The sequence below is a fragment of the Aspergillus melleus genome (genome assembly GCF_016097325.1).
Source record: "Aspergillus melleus strain CBS 546.65 chromosome Unknown contig2, whole genome shotgun sequence".
Taxonomy (NCBI): Eukaryota; Fungi; Ascomycota; class Eurotiomycetes; order Eurotiales; family Aspergillaceae; genus Aspergillus; species Aspergillus melleus.
The window spans coordinates 6000550-6022489 of record NW_025763371.1 but is presented as its reverse complement, the minus strand read 5'-3'; the positions used below and the strand labels follow the sequence as shown (position 1 = coordinate 6022489).

The window sequence follows — 21940 nt, the reverse complement described above, 5'->3', positions numbered from 1 at the left end:
ATGGCTCTTGTGAAGCTCATGGGGATTGCGCAGATGCAGATGCAGATGCGGGGTGTTGATAGTCCGTTCAGATGGTTGGATTGATATGGCCATTACCTCATAGGCTGGAGGCTGGTGGGCTTGGGGTCAGCCACGCGCTGGTGACTGTGGTGCGCGCTAGTCCTTATTCGGCAGGCTATCTCCTTGTGGCTGGGTTTGATGCCTTAGAGATTTGGGCGTTCCTGCCTTATCTTGATAGATGGTGTGGGAAATATCGATAGGTACATCTTGTTCTATTTTATGTGCTCTGGATCATACCATCCCTAACGGTCGACTACTCCATGCGTCTGCCATTTCCCACCCGAATTTCCTCAATTCATTCAAATCATCATTCGTCCCTGCTGCGCTTGTCACCGGTTCTTTCGTGCCGGAAACCAATTTACTCTTTGATAGCTGGGGCACCTCATTAATCCCCTTGGGTATCTGCTTCTTCAGCAGTGTCGTCCATTGGTTCGTATTCTCCTGACAGACAGCCGAGATATAAGCAAATGAAAGCAGCCGTCTCTGGGACGCCCATTCCGACGACCTCAAAATGTGGTCCAGCCACAGATAGATCCCCTTGCAACGGCCGTTCTCCTTGGCCTTCGACACGTCCGTGAACGCGATAATATTGATCATTTCTTCCGTCAGCGCCGTCAAGAACGCCGGATAGTCTTCCGTGATGGTCTGCAGGAAGCGATCCCATTTTGTGAAAGCGTCGGCTAGGGAGTCACCGACACTGTTTCGATGAGTTAGCATATCGCATCGCCCGTGAACTCGAGAAGGGTGGGGGTCGTACATGTCCCCAGCAGGCACCAAGACCGACTCCTCCAGTAAAGCATTCGAAAGCGCCACCGCGCCCTGCTCGGAATCCTTGCATATGGCAACCAGCTGCGTCGCGACCGACGAAAAACGCTGCTGGACCTTCCTCTTCTTCTGCGGCGGCTCGGACGACTCCTCGTCCTTTAGTAGGGGATCTAGACTCGCCCGAACAGCAGCATAAACAGGATCCAAGTCCTCGCCTGCCACGCCATTCGCGACATCGGGTATGGGCCCAAACGCAGTAGTCACGTCCGTCTTGGCCCAGTAGTAATCCCAAAGCCACATCAGGGAACGCTGGGCAGCATTGCGCAGCACAATGAGCGACGGCAACTCACGATGCGTGGCCTCATGTCGCAGCTCCACGAATGAGGCTGGTAACCCAAGATCCACGGCTCTCTGGAACATGGTTTTACGCTGGCCGTGGAGTTTCGAGTCGACCAGGCCGGTCACGAATCTGAATGAACATGTCAGAGATCAAGTCAGGTTCCCTCCGATAAAGTCTGAGTCTGAGTCTCTTCCAGACCAGGAAAACAAGAACCAGTAGGAAGAGAAAGAGCACCTACCGACAAAAGGCAGCAGAGTAAGTGGCACGGATGGAGAAGATTGAGTTTTTGAAAGAATCATCATGCAGAATGGCGTCGGTCAATAGAGCCGTGGCTTCGATTGGATGGGGCAAGTTCCCGCGCAGCTTCCACGATTCAACCTTTTTCGCGAGTGAGTCAAACATTCATCGCACCGATTGAGAAGATCTAGAAGGGGGTTATGATGTTACCGTGGCGCAGGCCTTGGACCGCATGTCCGGCCCATCGTAGGACGGAGCAGGATAGAACTGGTTGCGCACAGCAACTAATTGCGTCTGGTCCTTCCAGGGCGAGAATATTACTTTCGCCATTTTGGTCCAGGGCTATGAGAAATGGTGAAATGCACCGGTATGGGGGATATCATTCGAGGGTCATGCTGGTACTGTAGTCCGTATGCTGCGATTTTTATGGCCGGTGGATAGTTTTTCCTTCCGGGTCTCGGCCACTCTTCCCGCGTCCCCCGTTCTCCCATCACTCTTAGACTCACTTACGCCCATATGAGAATATTACGCTTCGGGGTCTGCCTCGCCGGCTTTTAGGAAACAATTTCAGGTGGAATCGCCATCGTTTGTTGTTATGACATTGATCAAAAGTTTCTAATACTTGAGTCTAAGAGCTAAAAAAGTGTTCAGACAGCCATCCTTGGGTATCCCATTCATACAAAGTAACGCCATAAAACTCAAAAACACCACGCTATGCATCGCTGAAAGCTATCAAAATACAAAGAGAAGCAAGCAAAAGATTGCGCGCGGACAGATTAAATCCATCCATATCCGTAATTCATGCAAGGCTGACTGCCCAGGTTGAAGATCTGCTGGGATGCAGGAACAGCATGCTGATCGAGGTCGTCATCGTCGAAAAAGAATGACTTGTGCATCATGTTTCCCGTCGACTTGACGGGCTGGTAAAGCGACGGCTGAATGTGAGCAGGGTTCTGTTCCGTGCCGGTTTCTTGTTCGTCATCGTCCTCGTTTTCGGCATCCTTGGTGTCATCCGCCTCATTCTCCGCAGACGGCGTAAAAGTCTCCTCCAACTTGAGACCCTTGCCCGGCAGACCTTCGAACGATGTTTCAAAAAGAGATTCAGGGTGGTTGTAAAGACCCATTCCGACCAGTTCTTCCTCGACTTTCGGCTTGGGAGCGGCGGACAATGGCAGCGAGTTATCGTCGGGCTGCTGGATGGGGAGGAAGTCGGGGGTGGAAGGGCCAGATAAGCAACCGGATGACGGTGCGCTCGCGTAACCGGATCCTCCCACATCGGCCGAGGGCATGCTGTTGTTCATTGACATCATGTCGAAGGCCCAGTTATCGGACATGGGCTGGTTGATGCTTGACGTGTGAGCTTCGTTGGTATCCCATGCGATCGGATCCACCTGCGAGGCACTCATTTCCATGAACGATGGTTGTTGAATCGGCGTCGTGTATTGCATGTCAGGGAAGCAGGGATCATTCGACATCGGGATATTGGATAGCGGATATGGTTGCAACATGTTCCCGTTCGTCATAACGGGAGGTGAAATATCCAGTGGTTGCGACGCCATCTCCATGACTCCCATGTTATTCTGAGCAGTGGTCGGGAAGTTCTCCGGGTAGGTGACGGTTCCTAGCGACGCTGGGTGCCAGCTAGTTGGTCGAGTAGCCGTGCTTCGGTGAAAGGCGGCAGCCAGCAGAGCTGGATCATACGGCGCTTGGTAGTCCTGAGTCGGTAGGTGACGGTACATTGGTGAGCTGTTGGACACCGTTGTCCTCCTTCTACCAGTATAGGTCGGACTGTTGCCGGCGCTGCGGGGTTTCGTCACTCGACCTGTCTGTCTAGGTCGTGGAAAGGCAGAGACCAGGTTACGGAAGGTCGATGAGCGTAGGCTTGGCTGGCCTTGATACCAGTGAGAGCCAGCCCACGAGGGCTGAGGTTGCCAGCAGTCGGCCATTGAGACGGTGATAGATGAGAAGGCTGTCGGATGGTTGATGGAAGGAAAGGTTGATTGAAGGAGGAGTCACGTATTTAAGAAGAGATGGGGTTACAATGGTCGTTGCGAATGAACATAGTTGCACCCAGAAGAAAGTAGTAGGCAGAAGAGTAAAGAAGAGGGAAGAGGTGTGGGCAAGTGAAGGCAGAGGTTATAAGGAAGATTAAATGCAGATAGGATCCATGGATAACTGCAGGCATGCAAGATGCAATAATAAGATCGGGATTCGAGACTTATCTATTCCAAGATGACACAGGGGTGAGAGGGTCACAAGGCATTGAGGCAAGGTACAGGAAGCAAGTGCCTCCTCCTAAGTAGGTAGCAGAGTTCCCCAGTGCCTAGTTGAGTAACATACCCTGACGGACCGGCAGCAAAGTGGAGAGGACATTTACCTAAATCAGGCATGTTCCATATGATTTTGATTTTATTTATGATTTATGATTTTCTTTTTCGATTTTCATTTTTTTTTTTCTAATTTTTATTATTTAGAATTTACGCCAACCCAGACCCAAGAACTAGGGGGAGTGATACACGAAAGTGGAACGCATTGCTTGATCTACCATCCGCCCCAGCTCCACGATCCCATTTTACTGTACACACGTTGGGATGACACCCGACGACGTTGACACTAACGAAAGGGGCCTAGCGGTGGTGGAGAATGGGGCCCAGGCGACGGACGGTTAAGGAAAGGGCAGGAAGGCACAGGAAGGCAGGAAGGAAGGATGGAAAATGATTCAGATGCGCCCATGCCACACGATGCCTTTCTGGGCTCCACTTGGCTGGTCTTTTCTCTTTTCGTTTTCTTTTCTTTTCTTTTTTTTTTTTTTTTGTTTTCACCTCTTTATTCTCTTCTGTATTTATTGTACCCAATTAATTCATTTTATTCATTGGAATCGATACAATTTTATACTTCTTTATTTCTTTTTATATTCCTCCTTCAGTCTTTGTTTTCTTCTTCCTTTTTATAAGTAGGACCATCACCATCATGCAAATTCCTTGCTACAATTCACCACCTGAGCTAGCTCTGAGTTTTACTTTCTCCTCCGTAAGAGCGACAATCCCTGGACTGCCGGGGACCCATGGGAATGGTGGTTGTTGGCGGTTGGCCGTGGTGGTGGGGAGCCAGTGAATAATGTCGATGGTGGGGATGATCAGACCCATTGGCAATCAGCAATTAGTTTGAAATTGAGGTGACTCCAACTGAAGGGCAATAAGGGCTCTTGGGGCAGGTGATTGGCCGGCCAGGGGAAGGAACTGACACTCCAGCCAGGAGGATGATGGAAATGGAACTGGGACATGCCGAAACTAAAGTTCAGTAAGGCCCGTGTGAGAGCCCCATGGTCTACGGGTCTAGTCGCGTCTTGCTTTTCGGTCGTGTCTTTCCTCTGGAGGGGGGGAAAAGCTCAAGGCGCCCATGATTCATTTACCTTACTGTAATAGTCATAGCAGCTGTGAAATAATCTGTGACTCCTGGCGGCCTGAAGTACCGTGTACTTCCTGTCCGCAGTTCAGGAGGGGCTAGTTGGTGCTCGTCATCCTGCGCTGTGATCAGTCTCCAGTTACAGTGTACGAAGTCAATAGGTGCTAGACTGCTAGGTGCTAGCCAAAGCAGTACTTGGTGCGACCTTGATTTTTCTTTTTTTTTTTCTCCCCCTCAGTAGGGCTTAGTCATATTCAGGCACACTTCCCCTCCAGGAAGCAGGAATGTCGCGGACTCGCGGTACAGTCGGTTACGACTTCACCGTACACCATAACGAAGGTGGAAAGTTCTGAGTTCTGACCCACGATCCGACCCGATCGTCAAAAAGACACAAATCCCTGTGGATGGGCCAAACTTCATTTTTCGTTCCCCTCCACCCCTTCGAGTCACTCCGTTGATTGTCCCCACAAGTTCACCATTTCCAACGCGTCACAACGCCCGTTACGCAAGGGTTACAATAATGTAATGTTCCCAGGGCTGTCTTCCCTTCCTTTCGTTGCCCACGGTGGGCTTCTCGTATATACACCTATGTCCGGATAGGCAGACGGAGCAAGGTTTCCAGATTGAGTCCTAGTAGGGGGTAGAAACTAGGAAGAAGGACCATACCACACTCCATTTCATTACCTACGAGACCGAGTGCATTACGCCGCGATTTGACTCCTCCCATGCCCCCATCAATCCGACTGGGATATATGACAAGGGGACAGAACAAGGGTCATGATATCCTCCGATCGATTCCTTTCGGGCTCGCCGGCGCTTATCCCGCCATCCTTGTCTTTGTATCACCTTCTTGGCTTTCTTTCCCCCTTGTCCTACCGCTCCCGTTGGGGCCATTCTACGGAGTACCTGTAGGTCAGGGCGTTCATTTATCTGTCTCCGGATATTACCCTGTTATGTAGTATTGTTGTATCATCCTTGAACTCTTCTTAGGTCTTAGTTAAGTCGTACTTGACTTCCCCGTTCCAAGGGCTACCATTCATATTTATCACAGGTCATAACCAGGTAAGTGAGTCAATACTTGATGTAACTTGGATTCAACCCGTCATGAGCCGGGCCAGATCAGGCGGTATTAGTAACTTTCCACATTTTTTTAATTGTTTATTATTTATTCTAAAACAAAACTCTCGACCGGACCAAGAGTTGCCAAGCGTTTCTTTCCATCTGGCCCTACCGGTAACTCTATTATTCTTGAAGAATGCAGGATCTAATTTTAAAATATTTACGTAGCACCTCTCCTCCATGGTCCATACTCCGAGTCAACTATTCATTATGATGATCGGCTGCTGTCCTCCCGGATGAGATAATGATTTCGCCAGTCGTGAAGATCGACTCCGTTAGGATCGTCGTTTTTCTCCGTGTGTCACTTTATTGGATCACGTCGGTGTGTACTGTGTCTGAGTACGGTGTATACTATATACAGCAACTCCTGACATGGAAGTTAGTCAACCCTCAGGATCACGATTCTCTTTGGCCGTTTAGCGTCCACGGAGTATCTTAAGAAGTTAATATACAGGTGGGGTTCAATGTTTCATAAGCATCATCATGTCTATCGGTGTCGGCATCCCAGTTAACTCATCACCCGACAGACACCGCTTAGGTCTTGGACAAAATTGCCACCAAACTCGCTCTAGCGAGTAGCGACCCTAGTGAGTAGTGTCCGGATGGTCGTGTCGTTTAAGACGGGAATAATTAATTGTAACAGAGAACGGGAGCCTCGGCTAGCTCGTTAGAAAGATGACAACTTGGAACTCCTGGACGGTAGAAAGTCTAGTCTAGTCTAGTCTCATCTCTTAGTACTCCGTGCTCCATGCTCCATACTAACTGCGCATAAGAAACATTATGTTGCCCCGAGGCCGAGGGCCCCAACAAAAAGAAAGTCATTTAACAAGACTCTACGACATCCAATAGAGTGGGGATCAAGACTAGAAAAGCTACAGGGATTGCTTTCAACTTTCAAACCCTCAATTCCCTAGGTTTTCTTTTCGGGCGCCCAGCGTGGCTAAGTAACACGGCGGCGGCCAAGAAAATCCTACGGAGTACCAGATACAGGGGATATCGTTTGGTTCTGACCAGTCCAGCTGCAAGCCTGCAACAACCACAAACCTACCTTACCTTGTACTACCAAGTCTCAATCGCACTGACCCGTGCGTTGTATCCTGTATATTTACATACCACTGTGTAGGAGTAGGTCCAGGTGAGACCGACCGAGGAATAGTATATAATCACATCGGATCACAAGTGAAAATCGGCAAAGAGGCTGAGGGGCCAATGCATAACTAAACGCAATAAAAAAAAAAACAACCTCCGTTTTAAATATGTACACCGTAAAACCTCGGCCATTCCCCATTCCCAGAACCATGTCCACGGCCCTTTTTTAATCACTCACTAGGCCAATTAGTTCATAGCGGCTAGAGGCTAGAGCCCGCTCACTGTTCGACTTTCGGTCTGCGACTGCACCTGAGGCGTGACCCGTTTGTTACTTTGTTTGGAGGACCTTTCGTAGAGGTGCTTCATTCATGATGTAGATGGGCGCTTGCTTATCCCGGTGACTTCTACATGTATTTTGCGATAGATTGCATATGATGATGATAATGAGGATAATGGACTAACTATCATACCGGCAAGGATCGCTGGAACGTTGATACATGCCGAGTTCAGAACCAAACCCCGGGTTCGTCGGGGAGGAGAATACCAGGTAGAATATCTCAGTTAAATTAGGAAACAGAGGCAGCCCTACTCCTGGTCCATACTCCATCTCCGGAGTAATGTACATATTACTGTAGTTGGTTTATTACGGAGTACAGCATTTAGTGTCTACCATCTGGATCAAAGGAACGCCAACCAAAAAATCTAAACGATTCAAAGAATGAGACCACCAACCCGACCATCTTATGTAACACCAGACAGCCACCTAGCTACCTAGGTAGTCTCCAGAGGGACACAAAAAAGAAACGAAATTAAAATTCCGCGCGACACCAGTAATCGACATCATCGACAGCGACTAAATCGGACAATTGAGATCATCAATCAATCGGTCTACAAATCAGAGGCCGGAGATTACAGGAGGAGACGACCGGGAACGCATGTGCAGCTCCACTTGGGGGGACGCTAGAGGAGAGCCCGCGCAGGGGAGGGAGGGCCCAGGGAGAGAGAGGGGCTCCTTACGGACGTAATTGACTGTGTACCTCTTGGGTCGGACAGGTGGCAGTGGGCACTGGGCATCTTAGCCCCGGTCTTAGAAAAATTCCAGAGAAAAATGATTCCAGGGGCCGAAAGGGAACGAAGTCAGGTCCCAAGACAAGTCAAGTCAAGTTCCATTTCCATGGTGGGTCCTTTTCTTTTCCTACTCCTAGTCTTACCAATTTTGCTAGTCTTGGTTATGGATTTCTGGATTCTCAACTGTCCCTAACTAGTTAATAATCCCTACGGCGACTTTTGTTCTGTCTCCCCCCTTAGTTACCGAGTGGTTAGTCTCAACTAGCTACGCAAGTTAGCTACAGACTAAAGATAGGCGGCAGGCCCAGGAACAGGGATCCTACCAAGCAGGAGGTAAGTTAAGCTAACTAAACAAAACAGTCCGTCAAGTGGGCGGCGGGCGAGTCATTCCATTCTTGCAAGCCAAGTTGCAACCGCTTCGCCTCGGTGTACTCGCGGACGGAGCCATCTCCAGCCACAACGGAGTATCTGTATTCTGTTGTGAACTTGTGATTTGGGAGAAGGAGCAGTCAGTAGTCTAGACTCTGACTGTTACTGTTGGCTTCATAGAATTTCGACGTGACTATTTCTCCATACCCATCATACTTACGTCGTCATCGTCGGCACCCTGACCCTCCCCCAATTCTTTGGCTTGATTAACCCTTGGCTGACACACGCGCCCCTCAAGCTGCCGATCCTTCCCAACAAAGAACCGCAGTTCCGTTTGCGTTTACGAGACATGGACCAAAGCGTTGATGGTCATTCATGGTCACGGTGCCTTTCAGCCCCGAGCGACAGGCTAGAACTTGTCTGGCGCTTATTGGGGATTATCACCGTAATCACATAGCTAGGTACTTGACTGGGACGGGGGGGGGTTGGAAAGACTAATCACACCTGCCTGGAGTGTCTGTAACTAGGTATCATTGCTCCGATGCGGCGTAGGAAGGATTCAATTATATGACCCAGTCTACTGTGTACACCGTACAGTGTACACGGTGTATGACCTGTGGCTTCTTGATCTCCACTATATGATCAAGCGGGATAGATTATCTGTAGTTATTATCGGAAAGTTAGATTATCCAGACAGTAACACAAGGTGTCATCGCCACTCTAACAGTCTAACTGCTCCATATGGAGTACCCATAGTCCATACCCAACAATCCCCATCCCGGGATCTGAAGTATAAGCACTTCTCCAGGGTTTGACCCCTCGTAGGTCACTTTCCCGCTTTGACCAAGCTATTGATTCAATCAGAGGGACATGTTACTGTACGGAGTACATGGACATAGGCAAGGGAACTCAAGTAGAGCACGCATGTGTTTTTGACCACCAAAACCGACTTATCTCATACAGTACATAACTAGTTATGCCGACCGACCAAAAAACAAGAAATGGACATAAAACGACCCAATCCGGAAAGCACAAGGGGCATGTACATATTAATAATCAGACCGCAAATTATCCGACCAAATCCGCCCGTTCTACCTAGGACTAATGTACCCGGCTCAATCGAGCAAGCGACGTACTCCGTAAAAAGGCGGTCGCTGTCCGAGACAAGAGAAGGATTGGCCTCGGGGAAAGTTTTTCAGCCATGTTAACTTAGTTAACTAGTAGTAGGGAGGAGTAGGGATTTTTCTAAGCTGGGGGCCGGTCGCTCGCCTGGCTGCTATGGACAAGGGGGTTGAAATTGGCATTGCAACTCAAGGCTACCAGGAATGTATCCATGGTTGATTGGCTTGAGGAGTATGCTTCCTGTTGTTTTAGCCTTTCTTTCTAGAGGAGAAAGCATCCTACTCCGTAAGACCTAAGGAAATTCGAAAACATCCATCCTTCAAGATGATTAGATTAAATTGCATCAAAAACCAATTAAAGCAAGAAATGTCCGTGCTCCACAGAATCCCTCCAAACTTATTTGAGGTCATGTACGGAGTATGTATCCGTCCCTGTCCTCCCAATAATCATCGGATTCAGTGCTCTTGGATAATAAATCCCTGTCCGAAAACAGTCTAGATTCGCCCACATCCCACTCAAACAATAGGAAGAATAATTAAGTCGGAAGGAGTCAGAAAAAGAAAAGACGGTGGCGCCAAACGAGAAAAAGAAAAAAAAAATTGGAAAGGGAAAAAAAAGTCCTACTCATTCCGCGCTAATCGATTTGGCTTGCCTTAGTGACATGTCATCAGCCACTATTTTCTTAGGGCCTGTCTTGCCCCGTGGTAGGGGAAGGAGCTGGATCCTGGGATCTGATATGGGCTCATGAGAACAGGATTTGGCGTCGACGGTTTCTATTGGTGAGCTATGACAAGTCTCACATGTTGGAGTGCCCGTACTGAGAGAAGACGTTAACTCTAGAATCTGGGCGTTTAAGCCGCATGATGGATTGGATGGACTGTCACTTGTGCCATCATCTATCTTACGGAGTAGTTACTTGATTATGCTACGAAAATAAACAAACATTCAATCAGAACAAAATACGCCACCCACGCCGCCGGCGGTCATATTTGCAGTATCAAGTTTTAGCTTTGTTTACTTATTCCAAGGACAGCAGAGTATGGTACTCTTCACTGCGCTCGTGATTTCCCAACATTAATTAATCGTAGTACTCCGTAGTTCCGTCCACTCGCTCGGTCTAGGAGCGGGCTGGTAGGTTGGCACTGGTAGCACAAATATACGAACTTTCGAGTCATGATAGCCCTGCCGGATACCCATGATCGGTGCCAGTGTCTGAGCTTTTCCTTGGTCAATGGTCATTTTGGAAAAACGGATCCAGGCTCAAGCAAGACACTTGGAGTCTTGGTCCCCTAGACCTGGTTGCGTGGAGGAATGGAATCCTACGGAGAACAAAAAAAACTACCCGAGTGGGTCACGCATGGCAGGGCTTGCAAGTTGCAAGATTCTCTCCTGCCTGCCTAGCTAGTCCTAGTCCTTGTTTTTTATTTTTTCTATTATTATTGGCAGTGTGGCATTTTTCCCACTGTTGTTGACGCTTGTGACTTTGTGTCGTCTCGGAGACTGCGGTTAGCCTTATTTTTTTTTTTTTTTTTTGGGTGGGTTGGGCTCTGCTCCGTAATTCCGCCACTTTAAACTCCGTTTGGTTTTCTTTTTTCTTCTGTTTAAAATTTAAATGTTTAATCCACATCCGATGGGTCTGTTATCGGATCTAGATTCCTGAATTGAAGACGAGACAAGGCACGGCAGACAGACAGGCAGGGCAAGGCGCCTCCGGTCTGAGGGAGAAAGTCTAAGAGAAGGGAGGGAGAGAGAGGGGAAGGAATGGGCCTTAGCTGCAGCTAGCCATGAGTCAAATGGCATGCATGCATGCATGCATAAAGACCGATAAAGGCTGTTCTTGTCATACCGAAGAAAAAGGGGGGGAGTCGGCTCGATGTTTGGTTTCCCTTGGTCGGTGTAGCAGTACGTACTCCGTAGCACAGCACTTCTAGACTAGTTAGTTGGACGTTCTGGTTGTACAACTCAGATTGCAACAAAAGGGAAGACAAAAAGCAATGTCGAAAATAAATATCTTAGTCACATTACTAGTTGTTAGCAGGAACTAAGAAAAAGCCATGGTATCACTAACTGTGGCCAGTGCTTAGGTTCAATCCTTTGCATGTCAGCCAACCAGAGAGTTAGGACTTGGGATGTTTCGGTCCAGTAGGACAGACCATGTAAAGATTCTTTGTGTAGGAGAATAATAGGTATCACAAACTAATGATGGATATGAATCTAAAACGCCAAGTTTGGATCTCTACGGAGCCCTTTCCTTCCATCCATACCCAACTGCCCAAGAATGGCACCAGCAAAGCCAATCCCGTCCCGTGGTGATTTTAGTGCACAGGGCATCCGACCCGGGTTGGTTATTAATATTCTTATTGATCGAGTGTGACTCTCCAGACATGCAGCCGCGGCGGACAGGGGGGGGCAAAGGAGGAGAGAGAATCATGCAGGGTGCGCACACCTACCGCTGCAGAGAGATCATAAATGGAGCCACATGATCGTGTGTGTACGAAGGTCGGAGCATCATCTGAATTCACATATTGAAGGTAGCCTATGCAGCGGCGTATCGCCGTGGGTGATGGATGGCGCAGCACACATCAATCACCGCTCGTAAGTTGGCCGGCGTTGGGACTTAGGTAGGGGGGGCTTTGCTAGCCGGTCGCTTCGAATTCGAGCCCATTACTTGGTTACTCCGTATGGCCGACGGGTAGAACTAGAATAGCGTGTTCGCGCCGATTAATATCGCCGGTTTAGATTGACTCCGCAGTTGGCCAACATTTGAAGAGGAGAACCTAGTAAGGGAGGAGAGGGAACGTGGATCCTGGATACGAAAGCACTTGGATGGACTTGGATTCGTTTCACTTCGCCAATTAACCACCACCCTTCCTATTTACTCCTAGCGATCTGATCCTTCCTGCCGTTGGTGCAACATGTCCGTTCTTTGTCTTCGGATGGATCCCGCTTCTGATGTCCCCATCCAGAGTCCAATAATGGCCCGACTATCGTTATTGAGGCGATCGGCTGAGGGGACCGGACGGGACTATCAGGAGGAAAGGGAATACGATGATGACGATGCACTATCACCCATGTTTGATGAGTGATGGACATGGTCGAGGGGTTCTCCACTTTATGTGTTATGTACTCCGTACTGAAACAGGCAAACATGACTTGATAAAAAGGAAGAAGAAAAAAAATCAAAAAGAGCGCGACCATTCCATAAGTGATCGGTACTAAGATCCTGGCTGCAGTGTCACGGTAGATCAAAGTGGAGACTGGGGCATGTACTGTGTACGGTGTAACTGTACGATAACTTGTAGAATGTCTTACTACATATTGATTCTCCTTGATTCTGGTCAGCAGAGTTTGATTAAATCCCTCTACTTACTCCGTACTACGGCCTGTTCTTTCAGCCCCGGCGTATACACACTCATGTCGAATAATACGTAAAATCTAATCATGCATCCTGAATACCAGCAATGATACAGCTATCGATCCACCCTAATCACCGCCAATAATGATTGTCTGACCGTTGGTGGGTCAGTTCCAGCCCTCGATCAAATAAGGGGCGTAGGATTCCATTGAGTCCTTAGCCCTGAGTGGCCATTGAACAACTTCAAAGCACTAATTCCATAACTGATCAAGGATCAGAGCCTGATGTACAAGTCCCCCTCTCCAAATATTCCGCAAAAAGTCAAACCAGAAACCCTCCCCTTAGCTGGTGGATCATACCGTGGTCGCCTAGTCAATGGTGTGTAGGTGTGGGGGGAGGGGGGGGGAATGATCCTACAGAATCCATCTCAAGTCTCAAACCGGAAGGGCGGTCAACGACTCGCAAAAGAATCACACCTCCTCAGAAAGGCAAAGTATCGGCGCATCGTCTCCGTACACCGTACGGAGTAGTCCCAGGCAAGTTATGGAGACCAACCGCGGCAGGCGACTGGCGAGGGACGATGATCAAAGTTTTTAGGCTTTGGCACCATCATCGGCCGAGAGACCAACCATTCCATTTCCGCGGATTCTCCCACCTTCGATGTCCATTCCATGGGTGGTTGCAGGTCCCATCATAGCCATGGCATTGGGGCGCCTTACGGAGGAGTAAGTCTCTAGTCCTGCCTAGCTGGGGCTGTCCCGTCCCGGGACTGGAGGCCGGGAAAAGTAAAGCCACATGGCTGAGTCAAAAAAAAAAAAAAAAAAAAACCTGCGCAATACCGCCAATTTGATCGCTCCACTGCTTTCAATATTGATACTTGATAGGTAATGGATGACGTACGGTGGATACCGAGTGGTATTGGAGAATGGGGTGTCATTTCCGCTTCGGAGTTGAGTGCGACTCTGCGACACCGGTCGGTGGCTGCTTTTGATTGCCCTTGCTTACATCGTATGAACAAAAGATATGCAGTGTTTTCCGTGAGTATCTACAGATAGCTATTGACTATTGCAGACTCATTCGGAATATTCTGCCCATAGTATCAATAGTATCATCTGTCTGTTGTCGGTGTCTAGAGATCTCAGAGTTCAGATCCGAAATTCATTCCAAAACACGCTATTCCCTGTACGGCTTAATCCCCGCAGACGGTGGTATCTGGTATTGATTGTTTGGCATCTCAGATTGCTTCATAGCTCTACTACTCGCTCTGTAACTCAATCATTTAGGGGATATTTCGATCTTGTCGGGAATATCAAAACAACTTCTCATTCCTACTCGGACCGTGAAATTTGATTTACATACGCCTCATGCATCATTGAATATATATAATCGGTCATTATCTGAGCATATCTACCCCTTGCACGGCCTACCACACAATCGGAGATTTTCTGCTAGATACTAAAAAGAGCCATATTATGCCAGCTCACTGCAACACACATGGAAACATGATGTCGCCTCATCCATATGATTGCATTGGGGTCTCCTCTCTGTTGGTACTCCCCGAGGGAAACCCTTCCCCGCGAGGCGAGGCGCAAGGTTTTCCAGCATCGCAGTACATCCAGGCTTATTTTATGCACAGTGCTTCGCTGGCTCACCTGAAGAACCAAGGGGCTTTGCCATTGGTATGTGGCGTTTAACTATGCAGCAAACATTATCAGTTTCAAGACTGTGTACCTGTGAGAGGTCTGTGATGATGCAGCTTGATGCCGTCGAAGGAGTCTACGCTGACATTGTAATAGATGTCCCTTACTGCCAGCCTTCTCTTCCACATAAGTTGCTCAGCACCATGTCAGTACGCAGCGAGACATAAACTCTGCAGCCGGGAATGAAAATGCCCGGCTGACTCTTTCCAACAGCTCCGGTTTCGATTGCCGCCGGGGAGGATCACCACGCGTACACAGAAGGAATAGCAAGGGACACCAAGGCCAATCATATTGGGAACATATATCTTGCCATGTCCCCGACCCTTCGAGATTTGTAGGACGGGAAAGTCCGATATCCCTGTCCTGGACCTCTTCTAAGATCCTCTGAGGAAGCAAGCGGGCGTCCCGGTCCAGACATGCAGACTATCCCTGGGCTGAAGAAAAGTACACCCGACACCCCCAGCCTACCAACCGGGATTATCCCTCGTTGCTGCGACATATCGTTGCATCAAAAGGCAGGCGCCTAAATACGCCAACACAGCCTCGTGTGAAGGCAACGAGATTGCGGATATGATTGATTTCTATTTGGATAGCCTGGATAACCTATTGTCAGCCACCAACAAGAGAGAGAGGCGGAGAAGCAAGGCAGCCGTATACATAATCCTAGAGCCTTGACTGACAAACATGGATCTATCGAGTCTGGATCACTTCTTTGACTCTTGCTGGGAGTACAATGTGAGCTAACTAGGTAGGTTAGTTATCAAAGCGTCCGCTGCGAAGGGGCATGCGCAGGTAATAAGGTACTACTGTGCAGATGATTCGTGGTAAGTTACTCCGTAGATATAGTCCAACAAATAGAAGTACCATGCAACTAGTATCATCACTCCTAGCTCGGGACATGTTGTCGCTGCAATTATGCGGAAGCCCGCACCGCTCTGCCTGTGTCAAACAGTTACATCATACAGATGATCTGAACACGTATAGATATTTTATACGAAAAAAACTAAAATGTATGCCTATTATCTCGACTATTCTTGCAGCTTGTTTGCTGTCAAGTAGGTATGCTCATAGATACTGTACATCATCGGGAGAATGTTAGGGGTATTTTACTAGAATGTACAATCATTACCAGTTATTACTGCCTTCACCGGTGTAAACTACCAGCGCTAACTGCTAAGAGTCCTGAGTCTACCAAGCGATCGCATACCCAACTAAACTCCTCCTGGTCTAGACAAGTGATGGTCTTGGACGAGGGGCAAAAAGTGGGCGTTGTGGAGCCCCAAATATTCGGTGGCTGGGAAGCTGGCACGTTGCCCGGGATGATCAGTCACTCTGCTACTATTCCGGTTTGCTCGTTGCTAACTACTAACTTGTTGGTCGCGTCTTGGGGGCGTGGATTCACATCTTCGGCTGAAGCGATAGATGTAACGCCGACCGCAGGGGCTTCTCTTATTGAATCTACTCCGTACATTAGCGGAGTGTGATCCTCCATAAGTCCTACAGTCTACGGAGTAACCAACGGAATAGGCTATGGTTGCTTATGGGTTCGGTCGCGGTCACATCCTTTCGGTCTTCGACGTGGGGTCGATGACTTCTACATGCTACACCGTACATGCAATGACCTATCTGAACTTAAAACGGAGCATCACCGGATCCTGAAGGATGGAGTTACGGAGTCTTGGAGTTTTCTAGAAGTCACGTAAATTGACCACGTATTTCCCTTCTGAAAGCGGTAGTATACTCGATGTGGCTGGAATTCCATCTCGGGTCACTGCAGATTCCCACCGAGATGTGACATGACACAATCCTATCTTTTTGTTATTCAGGGGGGAATTTTTCTTTCATTTTCTCAGCAAGGGAGGGGGAAAGAGAATGCACAGATCACCCGGTGGATCAAGTGGCAAAAGATGGAGCATCTAGATTGCATACTGCAGACGGCACTAAGGAAGTACGTAGCACTCCCGTCCTCCGTAAGTGTAGAGGAGTGAACTGCGTATGCAGGACAAGGGAGGTCTCACTTGCTGTTAGGGTTGCCAGGATGGAATGCGGTCGTCTCCTTCTCTCCTTCATGCCACAGCCACAGTTAGTCCGACTGTCCTACCCCATTCACTACGTATGTATGTAGGCACCAGGATTATGATGCTATTCTGGTTGGGACTGGACTGACCGGAGATCAGGGAGAGAATGCTAAAGGCTAAAGCAAGACATTGTCCGTTGGCCCATGTCTAGATTTTCTAATAATACCTACGACCAAGGGCCATGGGCGCTTAGGAAAGTCGTCAGTCGACTTCCTGTCCGGGGGTTGATGCAGCCCCCTGTTAGGCCGGAAATGCGTACATCCAGGTGGTGGGATGTTTTGAGGTTTTTATTGAGTTTTGCCCTCTTTTATTGTCATGTAGTATTTTTGGCTCCATCACATGTAGGACTTGCCCGGCGGTTAGGCATAAGAAGTGGACAAAGGGGCCGTCTTCACTGCAAGTTGCAAGGCCCATCGTAAGCGGGCACTGTGATGGCGCCTGCAGCTTTGGCCTGACATCGGCGGTTCGCCCATCTGGGGATCTCGTCAAAATTCGCTCTGATTTGCCGGTCAGATCTGCAACTGAGAAAGGACCTCCTGTCTGCGTCTGCATCTGCATCTTGCGTCTTGAGGCCCATCCTGGTAAAAAGTTATCGGCCCCCCGGCTTCGCTTGTATCACCAACTCCTGACTAACTCTCTCCAGTGTGTCTACCGAACTATTATGCTGGGCCCCCTCCCTCGCGCAGTCCTCCTGATTCCTTTTTTTTTTTCGCTTCCCCCCTCCGTGACGCTGAATTACTGGACCCGGTCTAGTAGTAGTAGTCAAAGGGCAAGACACCAGAAAGGAAGTGGGTCAAACGCCGGTTCCTCGCCTGCCAGCAGAAGCAGGGCCAGCAGCAGCGCTTTTTGAGGCGGGGAAGAGAGAGAGAGGATGGATGCTCTTCGTCTGACTCTGACCCTGACTCTAACGTTTGTTATTATCGGCCCCCTCTACGGAGTAAAACCCTGGCCGAATACTACGCCGTCCAAGGGCAAGATGAGGAGTCAGACAATTTTCCCGGTTGCAGGGACCCTACAGGGAAAAATAAAAAAACTAACAACTCAGCCGGTGTTCGTCACCGAGCATCTTACCTTAGTATCTCCAGTACTTCTACGGAATAGGCGTATGGATCCTGTGCGGGGGTCATTGGGCACGACTTTTTGTCCGCCGCCACCAGCACAGAAAATTTGAATTCTTCGTGCATTTGCCTTGGAAAACATGGTCCGGTCGGATCCATCGTGCTCACCTGAGCCCTTCTCTCCTCTCTCCTCGTCTTGATGGAGACCTGCGTTTGCTTTTGCTTCGGATGATTGATCCTGTGGGCGTCTGCCCATCCATCCATCCATCCGTCCATCCAGCCATCTGGCTCGGGCGCAGACCATTCGGACAAAGAGAGCGAGGGCGTCCTTGTGACCCATCTCCGATAGATAGCCCCAACTATCGATTCCAACAAGTCCGACGCGGCCAAAGTGCGACGTGAGGACTACAGCACTTGGCTACCTAGAAGCAAGGCAACCCGTGGCTGAGATGCAAAGTATGCCATTCATGCACAATATTCACACAGCTCGCTCGCCCTTTTGGCGCTATCAGTGTCTCTATCACGGCAAGGCACCATGTGTCGGCGTGGACTACTTTCTTTGCTTATTGAGATGACGCACGCATGTATGTAAGGTATCGGATCTCTCCCCATTGCAGGGTCGCCGCTTTTGTTTGGTTTTGCTCTGCATGCAGACGCATTGGGCTTTTCGAATGAGATATATTCCATCTCAATCCCCGGGATGCGGGGACTGTGCTCACCGATGAAGGTGGATGGATTGCAATAGCTGGAGTGTCTCGTTTGGGCCTTGTGTTGAGGAGATTATCGATTCTTTTTTTCTCCTGAGTAGGTGTTCTCGGTTGTTGTAGGGATCGACTTGACAATAGAAATCCCGTGCGTACAGTTTGATTTTAGTCTCGGTTTACTTGAATTGGGAAGCCTGTGCGTAGTAGCAATATTGACATATTTTATGACTTGGTATCTCAGATCAGTCGGTGGGTTCTTGGGGGTTAAGCGTGGCTGAACTATGTACCAGGGCACTTCGAGAAATAGTAGTACAGAATATGGCTTTTTTGACCCTCTGTGATATCTACCATAGGCGTTGTATTTGGTATGGTCCAAGCAATTGCGAGGCAAAAGGTCGATGCAAGTGATAATATCAGTGATAAGATTCCCGGGTAAGAATATATATATGCCACACCAGCCCATAGGTTAGGTAGAAACAAACCAGTAACAGGGGTATCTTCTTTGTCTCCTGGCGCAATTGAATCCAGAAAGAATCCACCAATTCACCTTTACATTGTACCTCACACCAACTCACCAACTCTCCGACGACATGAGCGAAGTGAAGGCCGGACTGGGCCTCGGGCGAAGTGGAGCGACGTCATAGCCGCATCCCAATCCGTCGCAACTCTCAACCTTCACTCGGCCACTCCGGAAAAAGACTCGCCATGAGATCCTAAGCGACAGGACAAACCGATCAATCTCGAGGATCATCGTCGTTTTCGAGCCATGGATAATGAACAACCCCGGGATCACAGTGTAGGTTGATGACTCGCCACAAGATGCCGCCGGAGCTGACTCGCACCCAGAAGGAAGATGGAGGGGCAGATACGGACGCCTACAACAAGCTAGAGGTATTGTAGATCTCGATGCGCTTGCTTTCATTTCCCTCTCGCGACAATCGCGAGACTTTCCGATTTCTTTGACTAACCTGTACCCGCCATGGAAATTTAGGTCGTCATCTCCCCGGACTGTAGTCACCGGCGCAAGTCGTCGTTAGTCATGGCCAATGAGTCCGGCAAGATCCCGCATTTGGACCGCCCCGACGAGAAAACCGCCTGCTTCGTGCATTCCCTGATCGCAGGGGAATGGGTCGACCCGTCGGCGCATGCACGAGATGGACAGGACCGGACAGGCGACGACGACTTCATCATCGGCGACGGTGTGGAGGAAAACGACGTGATAGTCACGGACACGGGCGATGAGCGCACAAGGACCGCCCAAAAGGTGGTGCACTCGCGGCACCTGACGAAAAAGCAGCTTTCGGACATGGCCTGGAACGTGCGCAAACTGTCCAAGAAGCTGGATAGCATCAAGCTCAAGCTCTCGGTAAAGAACGTCTTCCTGGTCACCAAGGCGGGAGACGAGACGGTTATCGGCCACACGAGGGATATCGCGCGGTGGTTCCTTTCTAGTGACCGCGACACGAAATATAATGTCTACGTGGAACAGCGATTAGAGTCTGAACCGGAGTTTGCGGCGTCGAAATTGCTGCAAGAGGAGCCCTCGGCGGATGATCGACTCAGGTATTGGGATACGGCCTTTGCGCATGAGAATGCCCATTTGTTCGATTTCGTCATTACGCTGGGCGGAGATGGGACGGTTCTATATACGAGTTGGTTATTCCAGCACGTGGTGCCGCCGGTGCTCTCCTTTTCTCTGGGGTCGCTGGGCTTCCTGACCAAGTTCGACTTCAACCACCATCAGAAGACCCTCGAAACTGCCCTCAAAGACGGCGTGGCCGTTAGCTTGAGACTCAGGTTTGAATGCACGATAATGAGAAGCAACCCGCTTCCACAAGGGTCAGGCCATGTCAAGCGCGACATGGTGGAAGAGCTGATCGGCGAAGAAACCGACGGCACGTTAACGCATAAACCGGATAAAGTTGTCCAGATCCTGAACGATGTCGTCCTCGACCGGGGGCCCAATGCCAGTATGTCTTGATCTTCTATCTGAGTGTCTACGACAGCACGACTGACTGTCTATAGCAATGTCATCTATCGAGTTGTTTGGCGACGACGAGCACTTCACCACGCTCCTAGCAGACGGGGTCTGTGTAGCGACACCGACAGGTTCAACGGCATACAATCTGGCTGCTGGGGGCTCTCTTTGCCATCCTGATAACCCGGTCATCCTCGTCACTGCTATCTGCGCCCACACACTGTCTTTCCGACCGATCATTCTACCGGATACGATTGTCCTACGAATGGGAGTGCCTTACGATGCACGGACAAGTTCGTGGGCGAGTTTCGACGGACGAGAGAGGTGAGTGGATGTCTCAGCTTTGTAAGAGTGGAATAGGACTGACTACGATATGATAGAATTGAACTACATCCCGGTGACTACCTGACCGTTTCGGCATCGCGATATCCATTTGCGAATGTTCTTCCGCAAAACCGACGCGGCAACGACTGGGTGCAAAGCATCTCAAAGACACTAAACTGGAACTCTAGACAAAAGCAGAAGAGTACAAAGTAGCGGGACTTAGATCGGGGTCTCGTCGGCCACTTGGGGGTCATATATATATATCATTTAGTATTGATTTATGGTTTCATAGTGCACATAGCAGGTCTATCTAGGAATTGATAAAGAAAGGACGAAGACAGATCTCGTGTAAGGGATTTAGGATGCACTGGTTGATTCTCAATTGATGCTTGATCACATCTAGAGCTTCTACATGATTCTAGAACTTATCATGAATAATTGAAACCCGAAAGGGCAAAGTAGGACTGGAGCCGTGGAGGTTGGGAAGGAGTTTTTCACTGCTCGCTAGAAGCTTCGTCGGTTTCCCGGGCAGCCTCAGGCCGACCCGCAACACTATAAAAAGCCGTCTTCGTCCCGAAAATTTTCTGTTCTTCACTCAACTCTTCACCAGCTTTGCATCTGGACAGGAGTTTTATGCAGCTCCCACCAGAGTCCAACTAGATGCTCACCACTGTATCTCGCTCTTTCGACTTCAATCGTTCTATTTCACTAATTGGTAAGTTACTAAAACTTTTCTTTCTGGTTCCTCGATCAACAAGCCTCCGGGCTTTTATGATGAAAATTTTTTCCTACATTCGCAGTTTCCACGCTAGCCGTCGCTTGAACCCATCAAAGACGAGCACTGTGCGCAATACTTCCTTGGATGTCTGACTCGTTGATCGATTTTCAATCTGATTGAATTTTGTCATTTTGTTTCGAGCCTGTGCTAACGGTGCTTGTTCAGCAGGTTTCTATTCCATATCTTCCCTGACCGATTGGGATTTGATGGAACAACCATAGTTTAGACTTGATCATGACAATACACACATTTGAAACGCATTTGATTTTCCATGTCTTGAATCGTAGCTGTAAAGGAAGCTGTAGAAAAGTCCAAAGTGCACGAATGGTTTTGTGCCGCGCCGTAATATCTTCAGGCCGAGCAGCAGTCGACCATCTTGACTATCCTACCT

The 21940-nt window shown here is 49.1% G+C and overlaps 3 protein-coding genes across 3 annotated transcripts; 1 reads left to right on the top strand and 2 right to left on the bottom strand.

The window, feature by feature from the left end:
• Window positions 1–291: 291 nt before the first annotated feature.
• Window positions 292–1732, bottom strand: LAS1 (rRNA-processing protein LAS1; the record flags this gene model as incomplete). Its single annotated transcript, XM_046086612.1, has 4 exons — window positions 292–757; window positions 818–1294; window positions 1404–1543; window positions 1613–1732. The coding sequence occupies 4 exons, from the start codon at window positions 1730–1732 to the stop codon at window positions 292–294; spliced, it is 1203 nt and encodes a 400-aa protein (XP_045942577.1).
• Window positions 1733–2036: 304 nt separating this feature from the next.
• LDX57_004932 (uncharacterized protein) lies at window positions 2037–4218 on the bottom strand. Its single transcript, XM_046086611.1, has one exon. The coding sequence runs from the start codon at window positions 3346–3348 to the stop codon at window positions 2179–2181; it is 1170 nt and encodes a 389-aa protein (XP_045942576.1). The 5' UTR covers window positions 3349–4218; the 3' UTR covers window positions 2037–2178.
• Window positions 4219–19235: 15017 nt separating this feature from the next.
• On the top strand, window positions 19236–20984 carry LDX57_004931 (putative NAD+ kinase; the record flags this gene model as incomplete). Its single annotated transcript, XM_046086610.1, has 5 exons — window positions 19236–19265; window positions 19316–19360; window positions 19461–20439; window positions 20495–20771; window positions 20828–20984. 5 exons carry the CDS (start codon window positions 19236–19238, stop codon window positions 20982–20984), a joined length of 1488 nt encoding a protein of 495 aa, XP_045942575.1.
• Window positions 20985–21940: the final 956 nt, after the last annotated feature.

What these genes read in the sequence shown, in the direction of transcription:
- LDX57_004932 (XM_046086611.1), bottom strand. Translation starts at nt 3,348, where the DNA reads ATGGCCGACTGCTGGCAACCTCAGCCCTCGTGGGCTGGCTCTCACTGG.